The sequence below is a fragment of the Lepidochelys olivacea genome, assembly GCF_965140295.1.
Source record: "Lepidochelys olivacea isolate rLepOli2 genome assembly, chromosome: 2".
Classification (NCBI taxonomy): Eukaryota; Metazoa; Chordata; order Testudines; family Cheloniidae; genus Lepidochelys; species Lepidochelys olivacea.
Window position 1 is genome coordinate 237,411,937 of NC_140412.1, and position 25,484 is coordinate 237,437,420.

The following is a 25,484-nucleotide window of genomic DNA, read 5'->3' on the forward strand; positions in this document are numbered from 1 at the left end:
TCTAGATGTGGCTTCTTCCCCTCTCCCAGATGTTCACTGTGCTTATTATGTTGCACCTAAAAACAAACAAGTTGCAGATGAATAATTAGAGCTGTCCCTTTTCTTTTTCCTTTCAGGTTTCCATACTAGGCTGCCCTGATCCAAAAGTTCATGAGATTGCATACCAGTATGGAAAAAATGTTGGCATAGCTTTTCAGGTAGTGTATTCTGTTGCTTTTACAGAATTAGTGGGAAGTCTAGAATGCACACTTCTCAAAACTACATTGGAAAGCAAACTGGATTGCTGTAATTCGCTACATAAATCTTTTTAACTAGACACAGCAATTAAAATGTGTTGTATAATGTTGGTTGTTTTTAATGTGCTAAAAATTTTTTGTGTTTGTCTTCTTCCAGCTAATAGATGATGTGCTTGATTTTACATCATGTGCTGACCAACTGGGGAAACCAGCAGCAGCAGATCTCAAACTTGGATTAGCCACAGGCCCTGTTTTATTTGCTTGCCAACAGGTAGGTTTAAAGAACATTCTCCAAAAATAATAAAACCTGCTGGGTTAAAGGGATACTATCAATTTAAAATATGCTTAGGACATAGCTGGAAGGATCTCTTCTCCTCTTACCTAATGAAACAAGTACTGGCATTGACTGGCTCCAGCGGGAGCTGCATTCAGCATTTCTCCATTGGAGAGTGGACCATTATTACTGAGGGCTTGAAGAGAAATGAGTTAGAACAAGCTTAGATAAGTGTGGTTTTTTTCCTTCCTTACATCTTCCAGAACAAAAATAGAGTCAGAGACTAATATGGGTCCACACTTGCACAAAGGGGAAGGACGGTATGGCAAGAGAGCCGCCTTTTAGAAGAGACAGGAAGGCAGGGATGGTACAGGCCACATAGAAAGGGAGCGAAGTCTAGTGGCCCCTGAGAACAAAACCCTCCATGTTCCACTTGTTTCAATGTGAAATCCTCAAGGAGTCACGAGAACTCGTACCCACCCTGTAAGATCTCTCTTTACTTAGTGATGATTTTCTAGAGAAAAAGGGAAGAGAGGCACATACACCAGAAAAAAGGAACAGCGACAGTGGCAAAGTACAGAAAGAGGATGCAGCGTAGAAATGAACAGCAAGTGGACAGAAAAGGGAAGATACTTGCAGACTGCCACAGCACAGGCAGACGCAGTGCACAGCACTGTTACAAGGATCTGTGTAGTTGATTGATCTGTAGAGTGCTGATGAGTCTGACCCAGAACCTGTTTTATTAACTTAGTATTTTATTTATTTACATTTGTATATTACATCATAGGTGCACATGGCATGCAGTGTTTCTCAAAAGCAGCCACCAGTAGATTGGTTTGCAGCCATGACAGCCTTCAAAGCATGGGTGGGTGGAGATTTGGGGGAGGGGAAGCAAAGCAGCAGCCCCTGCCTGCAGCACCCCCTGCCTGCAGCACCCAGCTGTTGCTCTTGACTAGCTGTTACCAAGGGCAGCAAAATCTGCCACCTTGATGTTTGCGCTGACACTGCCAACAGGGATCAGTGCCCTGCACCATTCAGCCTCCTTGTTCTGGGAAGCGCCTCAGGAGCCATGTGGGGCTGGTGTGTGCGGTACTGGATGTGGCTCTTGGCAGTGGAGGCAGCTGCAGTGTTCAGTTACCAGGGCACTCCCTTGGGCAGCTCCCCTGCTCCTGCCAGCTGGGGCATGGGGAGCCTGGGACTCCACAGGTGGCTGGTGAATTCCTGACCCGCCTTCCCTGGGGCAGGCTCTCAGGGAAGAGCCATGGGAGTCAGACAGACCGGTTTGTCAGAGCGGCCACCAGCAAGAGTTGGTGGCCACACTCTGCGGCTACCATCAAATTTGTTGAGAACCCCTGCTCTACAGAGTGGTTAAAGACATCGTACCTGACCCGAGAAGCTTAGGATCTAAGATAGAAAGGGCATGGAGAGGTGACATCAGGCAAAGGGGAGAAAGTTTACACACTAAGGTTGTGTGGTTCTGCTGGTCACAAGGTACACAATGTTAGTGGCACCTTTCTTGTTTAAAAAAAAAAAAATTAGTAAGATCCTAAAGGAGTAAAGATTATTGTGGCAGATGGCATGAAAATCTAGTTTTCAGCCTCTGTATGGCCAAGACCCAGTAGTCTCCCAGTACTACTTGTGTTTAGTCGTTTAAGGCGGCTTCTATTCTCAAATCATCTGGGGGTAAGTGCCACTAGCAGCTTTGTAATTCTTTGTTCTGGCCACAGTAGAGTAATGGAAGAAACTGGAGGAGATAAAATTAGCTGTACAGGATCCATTCTCTTAGCCATACTTCCATCTTAAAATTGTGCTGTCTGTTCTCAGTTAATCAGCTTTTGGTTCGACTCTGTTTGCATTTTATGAATTGTTCTAGAGTAGACAAAACTTGAGTTTCTAATATTAAAATAAAGGTTAAAAAAACTGACATTTTAGAATATTCATTGATCACAAGTCCAGTGTTTTGGTTACAGGCTACTTATTAGTGTTCCCCCTTTCACACTCACTCTTTATATCTTGATGACAGAAGGCAATTTTCAACGCTTCATCTGGCTGTCTTTCCACAGAACATTTTGGAAGGCCTTTTATGTCCAGCGGAAGGCTTCCTCATTGACAATTTCCTGCTGTTTACAAGCAACTTGTACTGAGCCACACTACAGGCTTAAGTAATGTTTGTTTGCATTCCCAGATCCAGTTTTTAAAACTTATGTAATCAGACGCTTATTTGTACCAGCAGGTCTTCTACAGTTTCCATGGTATGCATCCGATGAAGTGAGCTGTAGCTCATGAAAGCTCATGCTCAAATAAATTGGTTAGTCTCTAAGGTGCCACAAGTACTCCTTTTATTTGTACTAGGAGCAATAAATGTTATACATCCATTTGCATGGAGGCTGTCAACACATCCCCCACACTTGGGATAGGAATTAGCAACAAAGTGCCGCACTGTAACTCTCCTGTGGGGACTCTGCAGCAGGATTATATTAATGTGAACTAGGATCTTTTAGTTTGTGTCTGTGCAGTGCAATTCACACCCCTCTAATCTGAACTGCAGGGCTATGTAAAACAAGCCCTTTGAAGAAGAAAAACTCAGTCTAAAACCTGTAAAGGGTTTTCCCTGAAGGTTAATTTTTCTTTGGCAAAAGATATACATCTGCTTCTCTTCCTCCTACCATTTTGGCCAGCAGTTAACCTGTTATGTTACATATGTTGAAGATGCTTTTACAAACAAGTCATTATAGCTTTGGAAATGCCTTTGGCTTCCACTTTCACAGAAAAGTGTTATAAAATAAATGATCAACGCTTTTATGCATTTAAAGTTGACTTAGAAGTGTGAGATTTCTTAAAATTTATATGTATAAATGTAACATCAGCCCCAGCTCTGCATAATGTGACTGTATTCAAGTTTTTTTTAACAATTGAAATGAAAGCTGCAGGCTACATCTTGGTTCCCTTAAGAGAATTTACCAAGAAGTGGGAATTTCTCATTTTTGCACAGAATAGTTAAACATTAAATTCTCATACATTTGCAATCCTATTCTTTTAAGAGGTGACTTTAGAATTAATAAGCACTCTTTTCAAAGGTTTATACATTAGCTGTTATATGCAGATTTTAAGGTTAAAAATAACTCTGTGAAAGGTCTGTCTGGTTTTTCTATATTTTTGCAAGTTAGGTTATTAGTGCTTTGACAGTCTTGCAAAACTACCAGAGGGAATAATACGCAAATTGTAATTAAAATTGCCATAATACAGTAAGAAAGTTGGAATTGATAGAAAACCCAGTGAGCACTAACCGTTGTAGGTTCTGCCTAAGGAAATTGCTTGAAAGCAGTAAGAGGAACATTGTCATTAGGGAGAGATGTAGGTCCCCAATACAAAATTTCTCAAGTTACAGATTGGTGCTGAAAATCCTTTACAAATGTATAGCACAAGTTAAAATTTAGCTTAATCATAGCTGTCCCCTGATGAGGAAAAAATAACTATTTTTATAAAGCAGCACAGTGATGCTGAAGTTCCTGCATGCTGTGAAATAATGTGTTCTAAAATACAACATCTGGAGGAAGTAAGGGCTAGCAGCTGTTGGGATTTGACAGCGATTTACCCAGACAATGCACTTTAGACTGGCAGAGTTGTAGAGTAAGACTTTTACTCATTAACCACACTTTTGAGGCTGAAAACACCAGTATCCTACTTTTTAAATGTTCAGATTTGATATGAAAAGCCAGAGTTATTAGCTACATTAAGTATTTAGATACCTATGCTGTCATCCTTGAATGTAAACAGGAAGAGTTTAGTATGCATTTCTGAACATGTATACCCTCTCATCACTGTACTTAAACACCCACAGCTGGCCTGGATCAGCCTGCCTGAGCCCAAAATTTCTGTAGTGCAATTGTATAGCCCCTCCCCTGCCCACCCCCACTGTAGCTGTTTTGTTGCCATAGACAGTGGTTTGGTTTGGTATTGAATTTTGAGCTAGATATTACCTGCAGGGATGATTACAAGTAGAGGAGGAAAACAGCCCTTACTTTGCCCATTTAATTCAAATCTACCATATTCAGTAAGGGTGGGGATCTAATTTGGGTCCAATTCTAATTAAATATTTAGCACATTAGGAAGTCTGATGCACATCAAATGGGCCAGGTTCAGTTATGTTTGAATGGCTGTATCTTATCTTGCCTCTCCCCAAGAAATGGGGCACATCTAATTTACACTACATCCAAGATTTACCATGACTCCCCCCCAGATATCCAGAGGGTTGGTTTCTGCTCCTTAACTATTTTAAAAGAACAGGTTCTGTACTACATTGATCCCTACTGCATCTATATTTAAAACCAACACAAACTTAAACCTGAGATGCAGCAAGTAATATGTGCAGGGGGAGGGGGGGAAGAAATAACCTAGTTACTGGAGGCTGTGTGAAAGTGAAGCTTCTACCCCATGCCTTGTATTATTACCTTTCATCAGAGGAGCTCTAAAGCATTTTTTTCAAAGCAGGTAAGTTATCCTTGTACAAATGAGATAAGAGGCCCAAAGTCAGTCAGTCTGACCCTCAAGACACCTGAGTAGAGTAGAAGCCTCTATTAGATTGTTTGAGGTTGTATTAATAGACTAGGTCCAGGGATCTAGTACATTTTTATCTGCCTTTTGACAATGTAACAGACAGCTATGCAGAGAAAACATTGCATAAGTCAATAGTTAAATTTTCTCCTTCATGCTTAGTTTCCAGAAATGAATGCTATGATCATGAGGAGATTCAGTTTGCCAGGTGATGTTGAACGTGCTCGGCAATATGTACTTCAGGTAAGACTAGTATGAAGTATAAATATATTTAATTCTTCAAACTAGTGTAGCAGCTAGAGGCAATCTAGAATTCATTGCATGAATTAGCCACAGATGGTAGGGCTGTATTTTTTTTTAAAGCATGTAACTCTAGGAGTGGTTCTCAACCAACCAGGACTACCCCTGGGGGTACACAGAGGTCTTCCAGGGGTGCATTAAACTCATCTAGATATTTGCCTAGTTTTATAAGAGGCTACCTAAAGCACTATTAAAGTCAGTACAAACAAAATGAGAAAGTAAACTATTTCAGTAATAGTGGGCTGGGACTTTATAAGTAAGTCATTTAAATGAGGTGAAACTTGCTATGCAAAACAGATCAGACTCATGAAAGGGATAAAATAGTCTAGAAAGGTTGAGAACACTGAACTACAGGATGTAATCAAAAGATAGTGTTGCACATGTATTCAAACTTTGCTGGCTCCTGGGGTGAAAAATAGCTTGCTGGCACTGTACTTAAGAGGAAGAGAGGAGAGGCAAGTTACTGGATTAGATAGATGCAGCAATACCTCTGTAATAGTTAATGCACTGGATCCAAGAGGGTCAGATTCCAAGAACTCAGCTACTGGTCAGTACCAGGAACTATGTTTATGGGGTACAAAAAACATAGGTAAAGTCAAGAGAGAGCCTGCATTGCTTATTAGTTTAAATCTGGCCCTGCTAAAAGATTTCCAGTTTAATTAATAATTTAACATTAGAAACTAAGATTTTAGAGGTAGAGTATTGTGTAATGAGAATACATCTGTCAAATTTAAACTTGCAGCATTTGGATGTTCGCATAGGACATGACCAACCAGAAGTACTCAGTTTAATTCACTAACCACAGATATTCCTGTTTAATAAATCAGTTTTAAATGCAAAATGTTTTGATTTGTCTTTATGCTGCACATTTAAAAGGTAGTTTAACAGTGAGAAACAATTACTGTTTGTGCATTTGAATCCCAATTTCCACTCAAATGCACCTTGACAAGTCATGAGTTCAAAAATTAGTCACCTCTAGAATGTACCATGGGCCCCTTTCTAATCAAAAGTTAAAATCAAGAATCTGAGTATGTTATACCCATTTAAGCAATTATATTAAGTATACTGTATCGTGGTTAGCAAGTAGTACCAGATTATATGAATGAAATCAATCTTTCTTCAGGAAAATAACTGAAGTGTAAATGTAAAACAAGATTAAAATCAAGCTTTCTTGCTTGCTGATTTAAATCCAGTCTGTGACTAGAGCAAATGTAGAGGGCTTAAGGGCATGGCTACACTTGCAGATGTAGAGCACTTTGAGTTAAACCCGCCTTCAGAGAGTGCAGTAGTGAAAGCGCTGCAGTCTGTCCATGCTGACAGCTTCAAGCACACTGGCATAGCCACACTTGCAGCAGCATTGGGAGCAGTGCATTATGGGCAGCTATCCCAGCATGCAAGTGACTGCAACCTGCTTTTCAAACAGGGGTGGTGATGAGTGTATGTGGGTTTTTGGGAAGGCTGAGAGCCTGTCAGCATGGTGTCTTGTAAATTCAGACAGCAGCAGACCCCCCTGCCTCCCTCTCTCACACACACGCACAGAATTCCACACTAATGGTTGCTTTGTCTTGGAGCAGATAAGCAGCAGGCTGTCAGAAAGGGAGCTTTCAAAGGGCATATCTGCATTCCTGCAGCAATTCAAAAACAATTACAAGAGTGGCCACTTGATTTAAGGAAATTATGGGACATTTCCAGAGGCTGATCAGAGCACAGGAATGCAACACCTCATTCATGCTGACCTCTGGGCGTTTCAGCCAAGACACAGCAAGCATTAATCTTCTCAGCGCAGTAGAGTACTCTCGCTGTGGTGTCAGAGCGCTCTACATGCCTTGCCCGTGAGCTAGGGCACTTTAATGCGCTCTAACTCGCAAGTGTAGCCAAGCCCTAAGACACTCACTCACTTCCAACAGCACTGCTGTTTTACATGTAGCAATGGAAATAATTACTACTACTATGTATTACCTTATTTAATTTTTTTTTCCTTAAAGAGTGATGGTGTACAGCAAACAACCTACCTCGCCCAACGCTACTGCCATGAAGCGATGAAAGAGATTAGTAAACTCCGGCCATCCCCTGAAAGAGATGCCCTCATTCAGCTCACAGAAACTGTACTCACCCGGGACAAGTGATACACCTTCTTCCACTCATTCTGGCAGCTACTTACCAGACTGTGCCTACAAAACTACACTTCAAAACATCGTGGTTTGCTTCCAGTGCTGGTTACCAAAAAATATTTTTATAAAATATTTTCTGAAATTAATATACTTTAAGTTTATGAAGATGTTTGAGGGAAGCCATAGAACTATGAAACAAAATCAATCTTATTGTGCTAATTGTCTAATTGTGTTTTAATAAGGGTGTTTGTTGTGGGAAGTATTGTTTACACTTAATATTGATGTACAAGGCCACAATGAGAATAAAGAGGAGTTAAAATTAATGGGTTCAAAATATCACTTCACACTTACAGTAATATTTAATGTTAAGGTTTACTGCAAAACCATGGTTTGATTGCTTTCCAAGCTGTGTGTGTTAAACTTCAAAAGTACCCAAAATGTTATATAGGAGAATGGTTTATTATAAAAGACTGTACATAAACTTTAACAAGTTATATACAAATTAAGTGAAGACTTTCCAATTTATAAAGAAAATACAGGTAAATTATCGGTTGCTAATTTTTCAGAAGGTGAGATTAACAGTTAAAGCAGAAAGCATTTGGAAGTTACAATGATTTTAGGGAGGAAGGTGGGGAAGTTTCAATATTTCTAATTTTACACTAGAAAAAAAAAGATGCAGCAATCAATCAAGCTTTCAGCTGCTAGTCTTTTAGCACTTTGAAGTCCAAAACAAACCTTTACTGCATACTCTACTTCAGATAAGCCAAGCATTACAGTTTTGTATAAACTGCGGTGAACATCCCATCTGACTTTTTGCCTAAATTCCCATAATGCCGTGGAGAGGCAAAATGCATGCGTCATTTTCCAATAAACAGGCTGTGAATGTCTGTCCCCTCTTTCTGTATGACTACTAACTCTGACACCTATTTGGTGTATTATCAGCTTCAAAATACAAAATTTCTCCTGTTGGTCCAGCATACAGTTTGTGTTTAGTAATGTCAGTTGCAGCAAAACTGAAATAAATTATTAAATTACAATGAGTTCAACACTCAGCTGAGAATCCTTTTTCAAGTACTTGATTTTAGCAGTACTCAAACCCTTTACACAAGATAATTTTGAAAGAACTTTGTGGTAAGTGGATAATTTCCAGGTTTTATATATTTGCCCACTAATGTCAATGTTAAAAATAAGGCTACAACACTTGTATTTAGTTTAGTACATTGCTAGTGATAACACAATCATAAATTGACTGACTTAGCCAAGCAATTAGAAGTGCTGACAAAGTAATGGACAAGACCTTTGGTTCCACTTATATATTTATGAATGGAAAAGTTGTAATGCAAATTTACTCATTAAAAAAACTTGGTACAAATTACATACACATAAGACCACCCATTTTTGATTCACATGGACACCTTAGAGACTCAAGCAATTCATTATAATAGATTTTAGTGAGTACTCCAGGTAAAGTTTACAACAAATTGGAAGCATCTTGGATTTTTAAAAAAGTATATTTCAATACATAAGTTTGTATGCATGCTTTAAACAATTATAGTTCAAGAATGAGCAAGAGTCTAACAAAAAGTAATATGACCAGCACTGACATTAAACTTTTCACCCAGATTTTAATGTTAGTCTAACTTAATGTTAGTTACCATGCTGCACTGAAAAATGTAATGGCACAATCTGAATCATGGTTCATTAAATATTATACCCTACTTCCCAAGAATATTTAGGCTGGTCATAAAATTAACAATGCGTAAGTAAATAAGCATAACCAGTAAGAAGACAGTTGCTTGTTTTACAAATTGCTATCAGGTAAGACAAACCTGTCTCCAAAGATTTATGCTTATGGAGATGGACATTCTTCAATCATACCATTAAAACAGTATAGCCTGAAAAGATGGGCACATTTTTTTTTAAAGTGTATTAAGACAATTGTTAACCTTTAGCTCCCTCTTGTAAATAATCATGGTATGATTGAATACAAGACCCAACTTAAAAAGCAAAGATTCTAATCAGCATAGTGCATGATTGATTCAACATAGTTCCCAGGGAACAGGCCAGTCACTCGATTGCAAACTCCTTCATACCACCCATCATCATTCTTCTTTATCACATAAATGATTGCACCTTCCATAAATGACAGCTCATCATCCTTGTCCTTTGTGTAGTCATATATAGCAACAACTAGGGATGAAAAGAGTCAGACAAATTAGTTTGGCATGTACTATTACACAATACACATCATTTTGAAGTGCAGGTCTCATTTTTAAAGTGACTAGTAAGGACATCTCAGGGTTTTCAGTGTTGGTCTCAGTGATTACTTGTAAACGGAGCACATTAGATACAGGAAAGTCATCTCCCCCACCCCTTCAACATGAAATCTGGAGAGTCAGAGATTTTCCTCATATCACCACCACTAGTAAAGGTGGTGTACAGATCCAGTTCGGCCATCAATTAAACTTTTGGCTTCCACAGATGTAACTGATTGGAATGTAGAACATAGAAAATGTTTGAGATGCATGAAAAGGAACAGAATCCAGTTCACTGAGGTGTAAAAAAGAAGTGTAAACTGTTAGCCTTGTAGCCACAACACGGTTTGTCACAGGAGATATAACCTGAAATACACATCTGTTAAGGTACTATTTATATAGTTTTGTAGAGTAGAACCTTACCAAGGATAAAAGTAGCTATTCACTAAATGCTGGCCATGTTTATGTAGTATAGCTTTTAGTGAAAATCCTAAAGAAATCAGATCCACGTAGAAGATATGCCTTTTAACAGCTTCCACTTATCATAAGCAGCATATGACAGTGCTGTGGATCTACAGTTTCCAACCCTGCAGATTACTCCTGTGGTGGTGAATTTAGTTCTAAGATTAATTATTTTAATTTAGGAGATTTTTAGCTCAAATAAATTAAGGATGCAATCACTCAAGAATTAGGAAATTCCAAAATTGAGGTTCCCTATACAACCTTAAATTGGCCCCCAATTTACATTTTAATAATTTTTAAACTCATGACCACATACTATATTTTTCCATAGGACCTTCAGGGCGCAGGCTGAACTGTGCTCTGGTAATAAATCAAGGTTGTTGGCTGTAGGACCCCTGCCTCAACTGTTGCAAAAGTTGGAAGGTATGTAGCACATGAGGAAAGAAACTGCATCAAAGAGAGGAGGGTCTGGTGGTTAAGATTGTTGAATGCTGCTCTAGAGAATTAGATTCCTTCTATCACTGCCTCTGCCACCGGGTTCCTATGTGATGTTAGGCAAGACGCGTAAACCAAAGTTTTGACAAGTGGCCACTAGTGTTTGATTTATGGAAGTGCTGCGCACTCAACTGCAACTGAAGTCCATGGGAGCGGTGTTTGGAACATGTAAAGCGCTATAAAATGCTAAATACTCCGAAAAATAAGGCCCTATGCTGTTCAAATTGTGCACCTAAATTTAGTGGACACTTCTTACTTTAATCTTTGCCTCATTTCCCCCTGTATAAAACAGAGATAATAGCACCATCTTACAGGGGTACTGAAGATATAATTAATGGTTTTGAAGAACTAAGATGTGAGCACTAAAGAGCAGCCACTGAGGAAAATTAACAATTCTGTATTCAGTTCAGGGTTTGGAGGGTGCAAAGCAAATAATGCCTGGGGCGCCACATTGAATGCTTAGCATACAACTATGGAAGAAGTGCTGATTCAGTGAGCACGTTTCATCCTGTACATTCAATGAGAGGCAGGAGTCCTATGGAAAAAATAGTATGATTATGTAAATGAAGACAAGCCACATGCACAAGACGGCCAAATTAGCATTGCACAAGAAGCCTGAATTCTGGCATTTCCTAAGTGTAGAGTGCTTGACATTTCAACCTTAAATGTAGTTTTTAATGGATGCAAGATGGATTTGTGTTGGGGCAGAGGGTAGGTTGAAGAAAAAAAAACTTTCCACAGTGAGTAATTACAGTGGTACCACTGATCGGTTTCATGCTCCTTAGTCAGTTCCAAGAGCGTACATGTGGCAGATATCCGGAGAAGGGAGTAACTTACGGTCTGGGCACATTAGTAAAATGAACCTATGTTGGCATCACTCAGTCGTCTATAAACTGGTGCTGAAAACAGTTTAGCAACTAATGAAGATGGAACATAATAGTTTAACTGTTACAGGGAAGAAAACATACTTCCAGCTCCAATTGATCACTATCACATTTTCCCTAACTGTGAAACATTTCCCCTTTCTATGGTGGCAGTCAAATCATTTTAAACACCAGGTCACAGGAAACCTGTTGCTGGCAGTTGTCACAAACTGGTTATTTTCTTAGCATAGACTGACCCTATAGCTAGGAATTTGGCTTGTCAGTTATTTGCAGAAACAAACATTACAAGTCTTACGAATGAGCTCAGGAGTTCCATATGCAAATAGGATTTAAAATACTCTAAGGCATTTCTCAAACAAAATCACTATATTTTATTGTTAAAAGGCTAACATAAGCTACCTTTGTTATCTCATTTATTCAACAACAAGGGAAAAAACCCACGATCAGGCTTTTTGGCCCCACTGGTCTTTCAATGAAGTTATTTCTGGATAGACATCCAGTAGGGCTGACGCAGCCATTGCTGGTCTAATTGTTTAACAAACAAGATGAATGAAATCTAATTTATAGCTATTTCTTGTAATGATGGATTACTTATCCACTTCATTCCAGTGTGAGTGTATCAAAGGCTAGATTTGTTACACTGGGTACAGGCACTGAGAAGTTAGGAAAGAATGGTTATAAATTTGGATTGAGCAGGGAGATTTTGGTTTCCTTTCAGAGCCTACAAGTCAAATTGCAGTTATGTATTGCCACCATGTCAATGTATGGATTGATCTCTTACCTTTCTCAATATAGTTTTTAGGGGCCCAAGCAGGATCTCCATCTGCATACGGATCACTGTACTGCACTACTGCAGCTTCCTCATCCTCATAATCCACAGGGGGAGGGGGGGGAGGAGGAGGAGAATCATCAAACATAGGCATCTCATCTGGAGGTGGTGGTGGAGGAGGAGTTGGACTATCCGCAACTAAAAAAGGTTTGAAGGTTTGCATCAGAAACAGTCATTTAACCTTAGGCTGTGCATTGTAGAGAAAGACATAGCATGCACTAGAATACCATGCACGGCTTAGAAACAAAGGCTTTACGTGTTAAAGCTACAAAACACAACTATGTTATTAGTGGTCAAATCTATGTATAAATGCTACTAGAGTCAAAGCACATGCTCCTGGGGCATAAGCTGATTGCCAGCAGATAGAAAGGATTTTTGCCCCATCTCCATGTATGACAAGTGACTAGATGCAATATACACACGTGCAAGGGGATGACAGGCATCCTCAGAACCAGGAGGTAATTGGGCACCATGATGAATCAGTGGTTTGACATGGTTTTGCAAATCCTGTTAATGCATTTTGTATATACTTCATTTCTGTTATTCTGAGCACTAATTTATTTGCTTCTGTCTTATTTTGAGAATTATCTTTTTACAAAATCTGGTGTAGGACAAGAAGGGAGGGAAGTCATTAGTATATCAGATTTGACAAGGTAAGAGAAAACAGAATAATACACGTTCAGAGGAAAAGCTTTGTACAGACCCTTATTTTACAGGATAGTCTATGAGCACATGCCCTGGATTCAATTAGTGAATTAATGTAAACTGAGGATAGGCAGCCATTGCTCTCAGGGGAGATACATGAGGAATTAAATGCATAATTCAAAATATCAGCTCTCTAAAGAGATTCCCATATCAGCACAATTACTAGTGGCTTTGGGATAGGGAGAAAGGAAAAAATGGAAGTATAAATTATTGTTCAAACCCATCTATCTCAAATTAATCACCAATATTCAGAATAGAAAAATATCAGTCAAGAACTGTACAGCAGCTCTCCCTACCCTCCTCAAGAACCTTTGCCATACAGGCCACAGACTTCTGCCCCCAAACCCCTGATATCCACACACACCTGCAGGTCCCGCTGTTCTCTGCACCGGGGAGTGCCCCCGTCGGCTTTTCTATGCCGCTTGTATGGCGCTGGTGACCGTGAGTGGTGCTGGATTGTCTGTGCATCCTGCGGTGTCGGAGAACGCCAGTGCCGAGGGTCTCAGACTAGAGTCCCTCCTCGGCACCATGTCATGTACTCATGCCGGGGCACTCCATACGGACACGCTCAGTGCGGGGTCCTGGCGGTCCGCAGCAGACTGGGGACGAAGGGCGGATTCCATGAGCAGCTGCTTCAATTGGAAATCTCGCTCCTTTTTAATTCTGGGGCAGAAAGCCCTGCAGATCCTGCACCTTTCCATCTAGTGCTCCTCTCCCAGACATGAGTCATGGGGGTCCCTTGTTGGCATAGGCTTGCTGCAGGTTCTGCAAGGTTTAAAGCCTTGGGCTCAAGGCATGCCCAAGAGGGCGTGGGGGTGTGTGTGTGGAATCTCTGCTCCCAAACCTCACTATATACACAAAATATACACTAACAACAACTAAACTAGGCTAAGCTAACTATATGAAAACGCTAAGGGAAGCGCTTGCTAAGCAAGCGACAGCAGTTCCAGACCGTTACTTGTGGTAAGAAGGAACTGAGGAGGGGCCGGGTCAGCAGGGTTGTATATTGAGCGCCATGAAGGCGCCACTCCAGAGGCTCCACAGCTAACCCAACGGGAGCTGCTAAGGGAAAGTTTTCCAACAACTGTGCACATGGCGCCCACACACCTGATTGGAATGGACATGACCACCACATCTCGAAGAACAGTTAAGAGAAGGTGGGTAACTCTTTTCTAAACACTGGCTTAAAAACTCTCATCCAGCCGGCAAATAAGGGCTGGAAATCCATCTTCCCCATTCATAGGAAAGATATGGCCTTTAACCTCTATATATGGGCAACAGACATCTCCCAACTGCTCTCTAGGTCAAACCCCTCATTTTAGCCCCTCTGCCTTCCCACTGCAATGCGAAACATTTCATTACACCTTCCCCGTTCACTCCCTGCTACTGATCATCCTGCCAACCAGGACAGAGGCCAAAGATCTATCTGTACCCAATCAAATCTTCATATACAGTCCCCTCTGTGGAGGAGTACGACAGCTATTTAACAATGCACAACAATCTACATGACCGTTTAGGATAAAAAATGAAAAAAACACTGTATCCAGTTAAAGTTCTGAGCCCAGCATGCTGGCAGCAGCTGCACAGAGAGAAGGTGGAAAGCCTCTGCTCTGAGCCTTGACTGAGTTGCTCAGTGATGGAACCTGTGCCCAGTCTGGCAGGAGCTCCCTCCTTCCACTCAGATTTCCTTCCAGTTCCTGTGACCAAGCTGCAGCCAAGCAGCTGTGGAACAAATCCTTTTCATGAGCATTGGGGTCCCACTGGACAGATTCAGCCATGTGCCATATATTTGGCATCCCTCCTATAGAAATAATTTAGTTAGGAGTAATATAGTTGATGGACCAGAACCTGAGCAGAACACCAGAGTTAGCACAAAAAAAGTGTAATAATTCCATACAAGTGTCTGGGCCTTGTTTTGAAATTTCACCTTATAGCAACACTAGTTGCATCGTGTTCCACTGCACTGTTCTGAGGGCACGGGATCAGTGCCACTGATTGAATCACCAACATCACTGAAGTTCCTTGGACGCCTCCAGTCCTCGTACCATCCCAGTCTGACCTTGTTTAACTTAGGACAGAGCTGGTGAAATGACAGCTCCCAGATATTGTGCCTCAACCATAGCGTTGTACAGCCGCACATTTACAGTGTAATATGCTAATGGTAACAAGGAAATACAGGACAGGGAGGGACAACAGGGTGATCGTGAGTGAAGGGGGTGTGTGTCCAGAAATTTAAATGAAAAATTCTTAAAGACCTCCTTACTCCTCACCTCCAAGCCATTGGTGGTTCTTCTCCCAGATAAACCCCCACTTATGCTACTCTCGTGAATTGGACTGTTTCCAAAACTAAACATTTTATTCTATGAGAGTGTAATGTCTTGTAGGTGTCATTGTCTGCACAGTGAAATATGACTTGCTAGTAGGTATAGTCTATTGACCCAATTCACTTGACACAGAAACATTCACACACAAATAAATGAAATAATATAGGAATTGGATTTGTTTCATACAGTATCTTGGGCACACATTTCACAAATTTATTTCCAATTCAAATGTAACATTCTCCCATAATTTCCATCTCTGAGCATTTTGGATTTTGTTGTATTTAATCATGCTCATCAATTCTTGTCCTGTTTCAACCAGTGAAAATGCCTTATCTTATTAACTGCAAAAGTATGTTAATTCAACAATAAGGTTGCTTATTTAAAAAAAAGTGTCAGGAAATGCTAAGTGAAAGTGCCAACAGATACACCCATTTGGCTGCAGCATACAAGTCTGTTTTAAACATTTCTCCTAAAACATACAAATTCAACTTCACATTTAATGGGAACAGGAAGTACTATATATGTGCTACTAAGTGGAGTAAACCCTGTTCTTGGAAATTTAACCTTTACACTTCCTCAATGATTTTAACTGGGCAACTGTAAAGTGATATTAACTTTGTTTTGTTGCATTTATTTTTCTTTTAAAAAATAAAATGGGAGAGGAGGAAGGGTAGAAGTTGCCTGTTCTCAGTATTAACATTTAAATGGTTTCAGATCCAGATTTCAAATTCAAACCCTCTCTTGGGTGTGTACAACGTAAGTGCACAGTGACTTCCTGCACCTGTGCTGCAGCTATTGTTTAGGTGGAGATAGGGGTGGGGATTGCTCTAACCCAATCTTGTATTGAAGAAAAAAGCAGCAGCACACCTACTTGCAGTATATCAGCTGTGTCTGTGTAACAGTGGTATTCGGAAGTCTCAATAAAACCCTCTTCTATGAAGATACCCACAGTCAGAGTACAGGGCGCAGGAAAAAAAGGAGTAGGTCTTGTGGAATTTCTCTCAGGGGCCACAGAATAAGCAACTTTCCAAGTCCTTAGGATCCATAAGGAAGGGAACCTCTCATGCCATGGAAGTCCAGCCTATCCACGTTGCTCTGTGGCCTTTGCGTCATACTGTTAATGGGGTTTGTTAGGGAGTGGGTAAGTGAAAACCCAGCAGCTGGGCAAAACTCAAACCCAGTTTTGTAAAGTGAAGTCTTTGCATCACTTTACACCACTGCCTAGAACTCCATTTTCCACTCTGGATGCTCACTTTCCAGTTTTCAAATGCAATGCACTATTTTTAAAAAAATGGATTTTGACTGAGGAAAGTTTTGATTGGGAAAGTTCACCCTTCCCAGGCCAGGTTTCAAACTTTAGTCATTTTTGCCACAGGCCTGTTAAAAAGTGAGCTCAGATTCTCTTCCTTTGGTTATAGACACACAAGTTTTTTTGTTTGTTTTTTTGGGTGGAGAGGATTCAGCTTCAAGAGGACTATAAGCATAGAAAATTTCAGTCCAAAAGATTAATTTTTCAGAAAGTTATTAGCATGTAAAAATGGGGTTCTAACATTTTGTAACCTTGATCTTTAGCAATTGCTAGCCCACTATAACAGAAGGGGTTTGGAAAGGTTTTTAAATGCAAACTTGTGCCATGCTATCTATTTTACTCGATACAAGGTTTATAGCACGCTCCTCACCGTCACATCTGGGCCCCTTGACTTGGCCCTGATTCTGAAAAGTGCACAATATCCCCAAGGCAAAGGTGAAAACTTGACTGCTCAAGTATTCTTATGGGTGCTCAGCACCCTGTAAGGAGTCAGCTCCTTGCAGGATCAGTACCCTGAACACTCCCCCAAGACATGCTGAGCGTCCATTGTTAATAGGAAATTGCAGGCACTTCGCACCTCTCAGGATCAGCTCCTTTGTTACTATCATTGCTCAACTTTCCAGAAGATGTCCAGATTCTAGTGAACGTTTTCACTTGTAGAAAACAGGAGGAAAAGGGAAGAATTGAGGCAAATTCCAGACTCCTATTTATATTAGATAGTAAAACCGCACCTTTCCTTTTGTTTGGCTACATGAATTTCTAACTAACTGCTACAATTTATGAGTTAACAATTACACAGGTGCATATTTTAAAAGGCTATGTAATCCTTTCTAATCCAAGCTAAGTAATTATCACTAGTGGTAGGCAGGAGGATGCAACACAATTTTTTTAATTAATATATATTTCTACATCCACACTGAGCAGATGCCACATATTTCACATTTTTACTTCTATCATAAATTTGCAGCTCAAACCTTAAATGGGTCAATAATAATCATGCACATGTTATAAAAAATTGAAGAGTGTGCCCTTCAGCTCCAATAACATAGTGGCACTAGAATGCAAGATGGTATTAGCTTCTGAAAAGGAAACCAAATAGAGTCTGATTTGCCAGCCATGCATGCTAGAAGAAAACAGGCTCTACTCTTTGACAGCTCAGCTTGTACAAACTTACTGTTTTCCTGCACCCTGGCCACGAAGCCTGTGAGAGGTATCTGTGGAGTCAACTGAGGCATAGGGGGAGGGGGTGGAGCAATAGAAACTGGTAGCAACAGACCATATTGGGGAAGTAAAACAGATAAAGGAAAAAAGGAAACAAACAAAAGCAGCTGTCAGTAACGAGGACCACAAAACAAAGTATGCAAAGAACAACAACAAGAACACACATAGAAGAACCTTCTTCAAGTTTGTTTTCCCAAAAGCAAAGCTAAAGCTGAATTCATGTTTAGCCAATCAGTGACTCAGATAAATATATTTTTCTTTCTTAAGAGGCAAGTCCATTCTGAATGTTCATAGTTCAGAGGACATGAGAATGAAGGATTTCACTCATTTTAGATACATTCTTTGTATTACAGTAGCACCTAGAAACTGCACAAAACAGAACTTCCTTACTCTCAATATTAAAAAAGGGATTACTCCAAAATTGTGATTATCTTTGAAGAGAAATATTAATGAGACAGACAAGGTTTTAAAGGATGGTGGTCTCCTGCTGTTACATAATAGCAGACACATATGGTAAATATATAAATTTGAGGCAAAGCAAAGATTTATTTATAGGAGCAATCCTGCAGCTCCAACTATTATGAATTATTTCATACTGAATGACCAATGATTATTTTATCCCATATATAGTCATTTAAGTGCTTCATTATTTACTATGCTACTGTGGATCTATTGTATTTTTATTGGTTTACAAGACAGACAGACCTGGTCTCCCATTGGCTGAAACAAAATTGTAAATTGGTTTCCAGCAGCATAAAGTTTTGTTTTCAATTTTTTTAAAGCCTTCTATAAATACAAGCCACCAAGCAATCAGAAGGCTGGTATACGTTCCAATGGTACAACTGGCCCTCCCATGCATATGCAGAACTCTCATCCAATTAGTTGAAATGTATGAGTGCACATCCTCTGAACTGTATTCTGTTGAGCTATCCATTTTATTGAGCAAAGGGTTTAGTGTTCTTTATAAGTGCGTATGTGCAGTCAGTGCTCATTAAAAAGGCACAGGACTGACAGCCTAGAAACTGAAGTCCTCGCTTTATAAAGCAGGTATATAATAGCAAAGGCAGTAGCAACACAAGCTCCCCTGCACTGACCGACCAAAGTGTGTCAGACTCATGCTGGAAGGGGATAGAGTAGTTCAGCTCCATTAACGTTTAAGCCTTAACTCTGTTGAAACTGCCATCAAAGATATCCGTTCTGGTGTAACATCTCCAAGAGAATAAAAATAGACCAACTCATTTAATAAATTAAGCCATTTTTTCAGTTTTAAAATATTTACATTTAACCACAGATGAAAAAATTGTGAGGTGTGAATTCAGCAGAGTAATTTGATTGGAATCGTAAAATTGAAATAGGTTCTATTCTTCTGAACAAGCAATGGTTTTAAAACAAAGGCATAATTAACATTGTTTGCTGAATAAAGGCAGCATTTAGTTCATTCCAAAACCCACCATTTCCCCCTTATAATTTATCAACATAGAAGTGTGAAAGGGGAAAAAGAAAGCAGATTTGTTTACAAAACTGAAGTAAACATTTTCCAGAAATAAATTACTGTTTGTAATCATTAAAAAGTGTAACCCAGGGGAAAAACAGGATGTATCGTCAAGACAACGATGTTAAAAATCACCCATTTTGGAAGTGGATGAAAATAGTTTCAAGTGAAAAATATGCCCATCACAATACCTTTTAAAAAAAAATCTAAAATTGGCATGTTTTGAAGCACCAGATTAAGGGATTATACTTGCATTTGAACAAAAAATTGTATTGAGAATCTAAATTTTCAAAAATAAAATCAGCTACATAACATTTGAGGCAATTCAGCCATTTTAGAAATTAAATCCAGTTTTTGGCATCTGAACACCACTCAGGGGGAGGGATAGGTCAGTGGTTTGTCCATTGGCCTGCTAAACCCTGGGTTGTGAATTCAATTCTTGAGGGGGCTACTTAGGGATCTGGGGCAAAAATTGGGGATTGGTCCTGCTTTGAGCAGGGGGTTGGACTAGATGACCTCCTGAGGTCCCTTCCAACCCTGATATTCTATGATTCTATTGAAAATGAACAGTTTCTCTTAATTACAATGAATTATTTTTGCAGTGAAGTGTGTGGAGGAAATGAAGGAACTGAGTGTGTCTGAGGGGTCAGGGGGAAATAGAGGAAGGTAAAGATTAGTTTAAATAAATAAATAAATATGTTGACCACCCCAGGAGCTTTCCATGTATATAAAATTGTTTTTCATTGAAAATGAACTCTACATCAGTGGGGAAGTTCTTAATCTAAATATTTTTCACATATCACATACATAACGCGAGAGCAGCACCAAGACATTCCTCAATTCTCTTGGAACTGAAGAGCAAAAATGTCAGATGATGTGGCAAAAGTTACAGGTAGCAGACAGGTATCTTTGAAACTATGTGAGATGAGCAGTATGGCATAATTAATCCATCTTGGGATTGTGTGCACATGCGCGCATGACCATAATTTAGCTGAGAGTATGGGCAAGGGGAACACTGGTTTGCTACCCAAGTTTCAGGCCCCCACCTGGAGTGGAGGGAGGGAGGCAGCAGAGAGGCGCAGACCAAACAAATCTGCTTAAGTGCAGCAGTGCTCAGCAGTCAGTACTTTCCCCACTTCACCCAGCTAAACCAATCAGCTGGTCAGGTAGGAGGTCCCGCTTTGCAGCACCCTGCTGCTAGGGGCTGCCCTGGTGGACAGGTGGAATGCTGCTCTCTGGAACTGGCTCATCTCTTCTGCTGCCTGCTTCCCTGACCCCAGCACGGAGCAGGAGGCAGCCAGCTGGACAAGCCAGGGAAGGTGGATGAGCTTGCCGCAGAGGAGAGACCAAACCATCAGTGTCCTGTTCCGCCACCACCTCAGACTCAGGTAAGGGGGAAGTGGAGAGTGACTCTGGAAAGCACGCGTTCAGGTAAGGAATTTGGAGGAAGGGGTGCTTGGGATGAGCGGAAGGGAGGGGAGAAGCTGGACATCTGGAAGGCAGAGCAAGGGATGTAGCAGTGAACTTCTACAGCTGGGGGCCTTGGGATGGGAAAAGTGAAGTATGAGCATCTGTGCCCTTGCTCTGTGGCTAGATGACTCCACTAGAAGTGTGAGTGCAAGGGTATGCTAGCTGTACATCCACAGGTTTTTCTGCTTCACTCCACATCAGTCTTTTCATAATTCCCCTCTTATTCAAGATTTTAAACACAACAAGGGATTCAGTAAGGACTATGCTAATCTGTTAAACCATTTAAAAAAACATTGACGATTTATTTCTGTCCCCTAATCAGTTCTTTAAGTCATGATAGCATGCAATTAGTGCTGAGATGTGAAAGGCCTAAAGGGAACTCAAGTAGTGGAGTAATCCCTCAATACTGTGGTTATTTACTAAATGAAGTAAGAGAGGAAAGCAGGTAATATTAATGCTATGCAAGGAACATGATTTCCAGCTATTTTATCCTGTGGTCTCAGACAGTAAGACATTTAACAGTGACAGCCAACAATTCTCCTCATCATTTAAATTTTTAATAGAACAGGAACATTCATAATGTATTTAAAATTTTAATGGTTCAGTTTTAAACAATAGCTCTCTCTACAGCCAATATTCCAGGTCCTACCAGATCAGTTCTCCCTTCAGAAGAGCTTATATTTTTTGACTGTGTGCACAAAAGCACTCCCAGCACCCCTGAAATGCTAATTAACATTTGCTTATAATTAAATATGTAAGCCTGGCACTACCCATTACATTAACTGCCTGATCACTTTCTAAGGAAAAAGTGTTGTGTATAATTCAAAGGAGGCAAAGTATACCTTTTTGCTATTTTTTTCTCAATTAGAGGGAGAAAACCAAAAAGCATTTAGATTCTGATTGTTGCCTATCACAGACAAATCATACTTCAAATCATTCAACACAAAACATTCCATGATTGCTGCATAACGGCAAAGCGCAGAGGCTTACTTGAGTTTTGAGAATAGAGAGGCCCGCCATTAACATGAGGTTGAGCAGAAAATGGGGCAGTCACAGAGGGATTCCGTCTGTATCCACTAGAAGATGCTGAAGAAGTGGTAGAGTTGTGTCGTGAAATTTGCCTGGTCATTGTGCCATACTGGGAACCAGGAGCTGAACCAGGAGCAGCTGAAAAGCAGTAGCCAAAAGGAACCAACAAGAAGACTTAAGCCAAGTATTACTTAGGACAGAATGCAGAAAACAGAAAAAAAGACAGAACAGGGTGAATACTTGAAACCAACACTTCAGTACCTTGAGGTCAGCAGTGAGATATTAACGAAACAAAAAAGAAACACCTTGTTATACCAGTCCTGTGCTATCAGCCATGTAAAATACATAAATAACATTCATAAAAAGATGTGTCATTTATGTTTTCTGAAATGTTGTAGGCCTTTTCACCCACTTATACAGAACATTGGATCGGCTTGTTTCCTAATTTAACTGAATTTTTGTTGTTGCACTACCTGTTAAACAAAAAAGAAGCACACTGAAAAGGTTGCGTATCTTCTTGAAAGCAAACATTTTTGCATGCTGGAACAGATGCCTTCAATCTAGCCAAAGAAAAACAGCATATTTGTGTAGGTTAAGAAAAAGACACCATCACCACCAGAACAAAGTTTTTAAGTTGGGTGCTCAAACAAACATAAAAATCAGAGTGATACGATTCTAGGACACTTTCCACATTTATAATTTCTACTGTTTAACTGTGCTTCCATATAGGGAACCTGCATTAAACTAGAATAGTCAACACAAGATGTGTCAGCATTCTTCTGTGAGATCAACACCAATTCCTACCTGCCTCACATGTAATCTGCAACATTCTCAATATTGCAGATTAATAATGAATAAACGTTTCATCTTTTTTCATTTTTACGATTTCATCTTTGTGTGCATCACAAAAGTCAGAATTTCACACTATGCAAACCGATGAGCGACTTGTGTTGCTTGAACTCTTTTTGCCAATGTACAAGTTCTTTTCAGATTCCAAATGTAGTAACAGTATTGCAGTAAAATATACTACATGCATATACATGTAAAAACATACCAAACACACATATGCACACACACCCCCCAACACAAAGTTTACAAACTATTCAAAATCACTTTCACTTAACATTTCAGATAAGAGAAAGTGTACAAAGATTATATGGGTCAAAGCCTCTAAAGTTAGTTTTGTGGTAAGATAATGAATTCTGACAATTGTCCTTGGTTGGGATGGTGACCTAAAAGTTCTCTAAGGTAATGCTCTCAAAACCCCTTACTAATAGCGATTCATGGCATTTGCTGCACAGCTTGAGTAAACAAACTGACAGGGCCCTTAATGACTTTAATGCTTGTGAATCCAAGGTGCTTCAAAGTGCCAAAGAGCAATGAAAATTGGATTTCCTTCACCATCCCACCCAAATCTACCAGGAAGCAAGTCACTTGTATCTTCTCATTGGCACATGCAGGAGAATTCCTGAAGTCTCCCAGTTTTATCTGTCCATGAAGGATCACAGAATTGTACCTGAGCCACTGAGCCAGACATTTCTGCTTTTCCTTTTACATTTTCCTTCATAATCAATCAGTTCACAAGAGAAATCCCCATATGCACAATCCCCACTCTACCTACTACTGTTTTCAAACTATAATGTACTTTATTGGTGAACTTTGTGAGTCTCTCCCCCCCCCCCCATACACAAGAATGCATGAACAAGGACTACACGCAAGCTGAATTCACATTGTTAATTGGATCTTAGCTTTAGTGGGAATATTAGGATTCAAAGCAACTAATATACTTTTTCCATATTTTATTTATCTATCTTCAGAGGCTTTCAACCACAGGAAATTAGTTGGGATTAGATTTGTTAACAAAAACAAAACAAAAACGAACATTGATGATTATACCAGATCACATACACCCCACTACAAAAGGCAAACGGCTTCTATAAATCCATTAGGAGGAGTTTATTATTGATTATGTCAAATAACTGCAATCACGCCAGTGCTGACACAAGTCTCACCTATCGTACTGCCCATCGGGAGAGGTGGTGCTGGTGGCACTCCAGGAGGAGGAGGAACAGAAATTTGTGCTAATAAAATAGTTCATATTGCCAGTTAGGCTAATGGCAAAAGAGCTACATTTTAAAAGACAACAGGAACGTAGAGACTTTACAAGAAAATATTCAACATTAATAAATGGATACACACACAGGCCCCAATCCTGCAAAGGGTTCTACAACTGCACACCTTTTCTCCTGCAGGGAGCACCTATTGATTTTTCTGGGGTGCTTTGTGAAAGTAAGACCCGTGCACGCAGATCCCTATGCAGGCCAAGAACACAGAGTGGGCCTTAAGGCTTAGTAAGAAGTGAAGATACAACAGCAAAGTTCTGCCTCAGAGTAAAAATCTGACTTGTGAATACCACCACTCTAGTTTGAGACTTTAATTTGGATGGTCAATGTTTTTTCCAAAATAGCTTACTGTGCCTACGTGACACACATTCACTACACCAGTGATTATGTCTTCCTCTACTGTCTTGCCTCTTGGCTAGAAGAGCCAAGTACGGCACCTTTATATCGCTAAAAGAGTCCTCCAACTCAAATGATAGAGGCACGTGCTTTTGATACTGTGTGATAAGCTTTAAATGATTTTCACACTATGATTCACTTTGGTTTTAATCACACTGGTGGATGTTCTTGAATTTCACTATTGATGGTGTTGTTTATTCCTAGGCTTTCTTCCAATCTCCTTTAGTGGTTTAATCGAAGGAAGAAGTTTATTTTTATTTACAATTTTAAACGTTCTAAATGGTAAGTGATAAAAATCAATAGACTATTTCAGAAAACAATTCTGATCATATGCATACAGAACAGTTTTTTCTTCTCAGGACATCTAGAAATGTCTACTTGTCAACACGCATTTGAAAGCATGGATTCCACCTGCTCCTTATATCTTAAAAAGAAAAGATATTCCTGATTTTTTAAAAATCTTGTTACAATGTAATGAATAGAAAATGAAAGAAAAGAAATAGCTGACCATTTTTTTGGCATGTTTGTTTTGGGAGCAATTCTCTTCCAACCTCTTCAAAAGGGAAGGGATGAGAACTTCAATCCTCCCTTGACATTTATGAGAAAACGTCTGAATGAGCCACGTTGCAGTATTAGGTATCATAAAAAGAATCTCAAATACCTGGCCCAACAGTTGGTGGTGAAGGTGTAGGCACGGCAATGGGAATGCCAATACTGCTGCTTCCACTGTTCTCTCGACTGCCACTTCCTCCACTACTACCGCTAAAGGGGAGGAGGGGGAGAAAACATGTCAGCACTGCTTTCCATACATTCATATTACTTATTTGAACAGTGATCAAATAAATTCGCTCAATTGCATAAAATGTGAGGTAAAAAAATCCTGTAGACTGACTGTTCCTGAAACCCTTATTACTTATCACCCTCAGATCATTAAATCAAAATGTATTAAAACTCTGTATCTACTAGAGATCATTAGCTAAGCTGTTAGCCATTTTTTATACATCCATAGCTTTTA

The 25,484-nt window shown here is 39.8% G+C and overlaps 2 protein-coding genes across 12 annotated transcripts in view; one reads left to right on the top strand and one right to left on the bottom strand.

Annotated features, from left to right (window-relative positions):
* PDSS1 (decaprenyl diphosphate synthase subunit 1) overlaps positions 1-8,515 on the top strand; it is a gene marked incomplete at its 5' end in the record, with an annotated part of 43,282 nt that extends 34,767 nt beyond the window's left edge. For all 3 annotated transcript variants that reach the window (XM_084618105.1, XM_084618106.1, XM_084618107.1), the window contains 4 exons: positions 117-197; positions 394-507; positions 5,227-5,307; positions 7,350-8,515. In XM_084618105.1, the coding sequence (XP_084474231.1) occupies positions 117-197; positions 394-507; positions 5,227-5,307; positions 7,350-7,490 (417 nt within the window). In that variant the 3' untranslated portion in view covers positions 7,491-8,515. The remainder of the gene's footprint in view (positions 1-116; positions 198-393; positions 508-5,226; positions 5,308-7,349) is intronic.
* Positions 8,516-8,773: 258 nt separating this feature from the next.
* ABI1 (abl interactor 1) overlaps positions 8,774-25,484 on the bottom strand; it is a 118,852-nt gene continuing 102,141 nt past the window's right edge. For 3 of the 9 annotated variants that reach the window (XM_084618097.1, XM_084618098.1, XM_084618099.1), the window contains 6 exons: positions 25,131-25,231; positions 23,963-24,031; positions 21,912-22,088; positions 17,913-17,999; positions 12,353-12,538; positions 8,774-9,665 (listed from right to left, as the gene is read on the bottom strand). In XM_084618097.1, coding sequence (XP_084474223.1) covers positions 9,490-9,665; positions 12,353-12,538; positions 17,913-17,999; positions 21,912-22,088; positions 23,963-24,031; positions 25,131-25,231 — 796 coding nt within the window. In that variant the 3' untranslated portion in view covers positions 8,774-9,489. The remainder of the gene's footprint in view (positions 9,666-12,352; positions 12,539-17,912; positions 18,000-21,911; positions 22,089-23,962; positions 24,032-25,130; positions 25,232-25,484) is intronic. The other 6 variants (XM_084618100.1, XM_084618095.1, XM_084618096.1 and 3 more) reach the window with 4 other exon arrangements.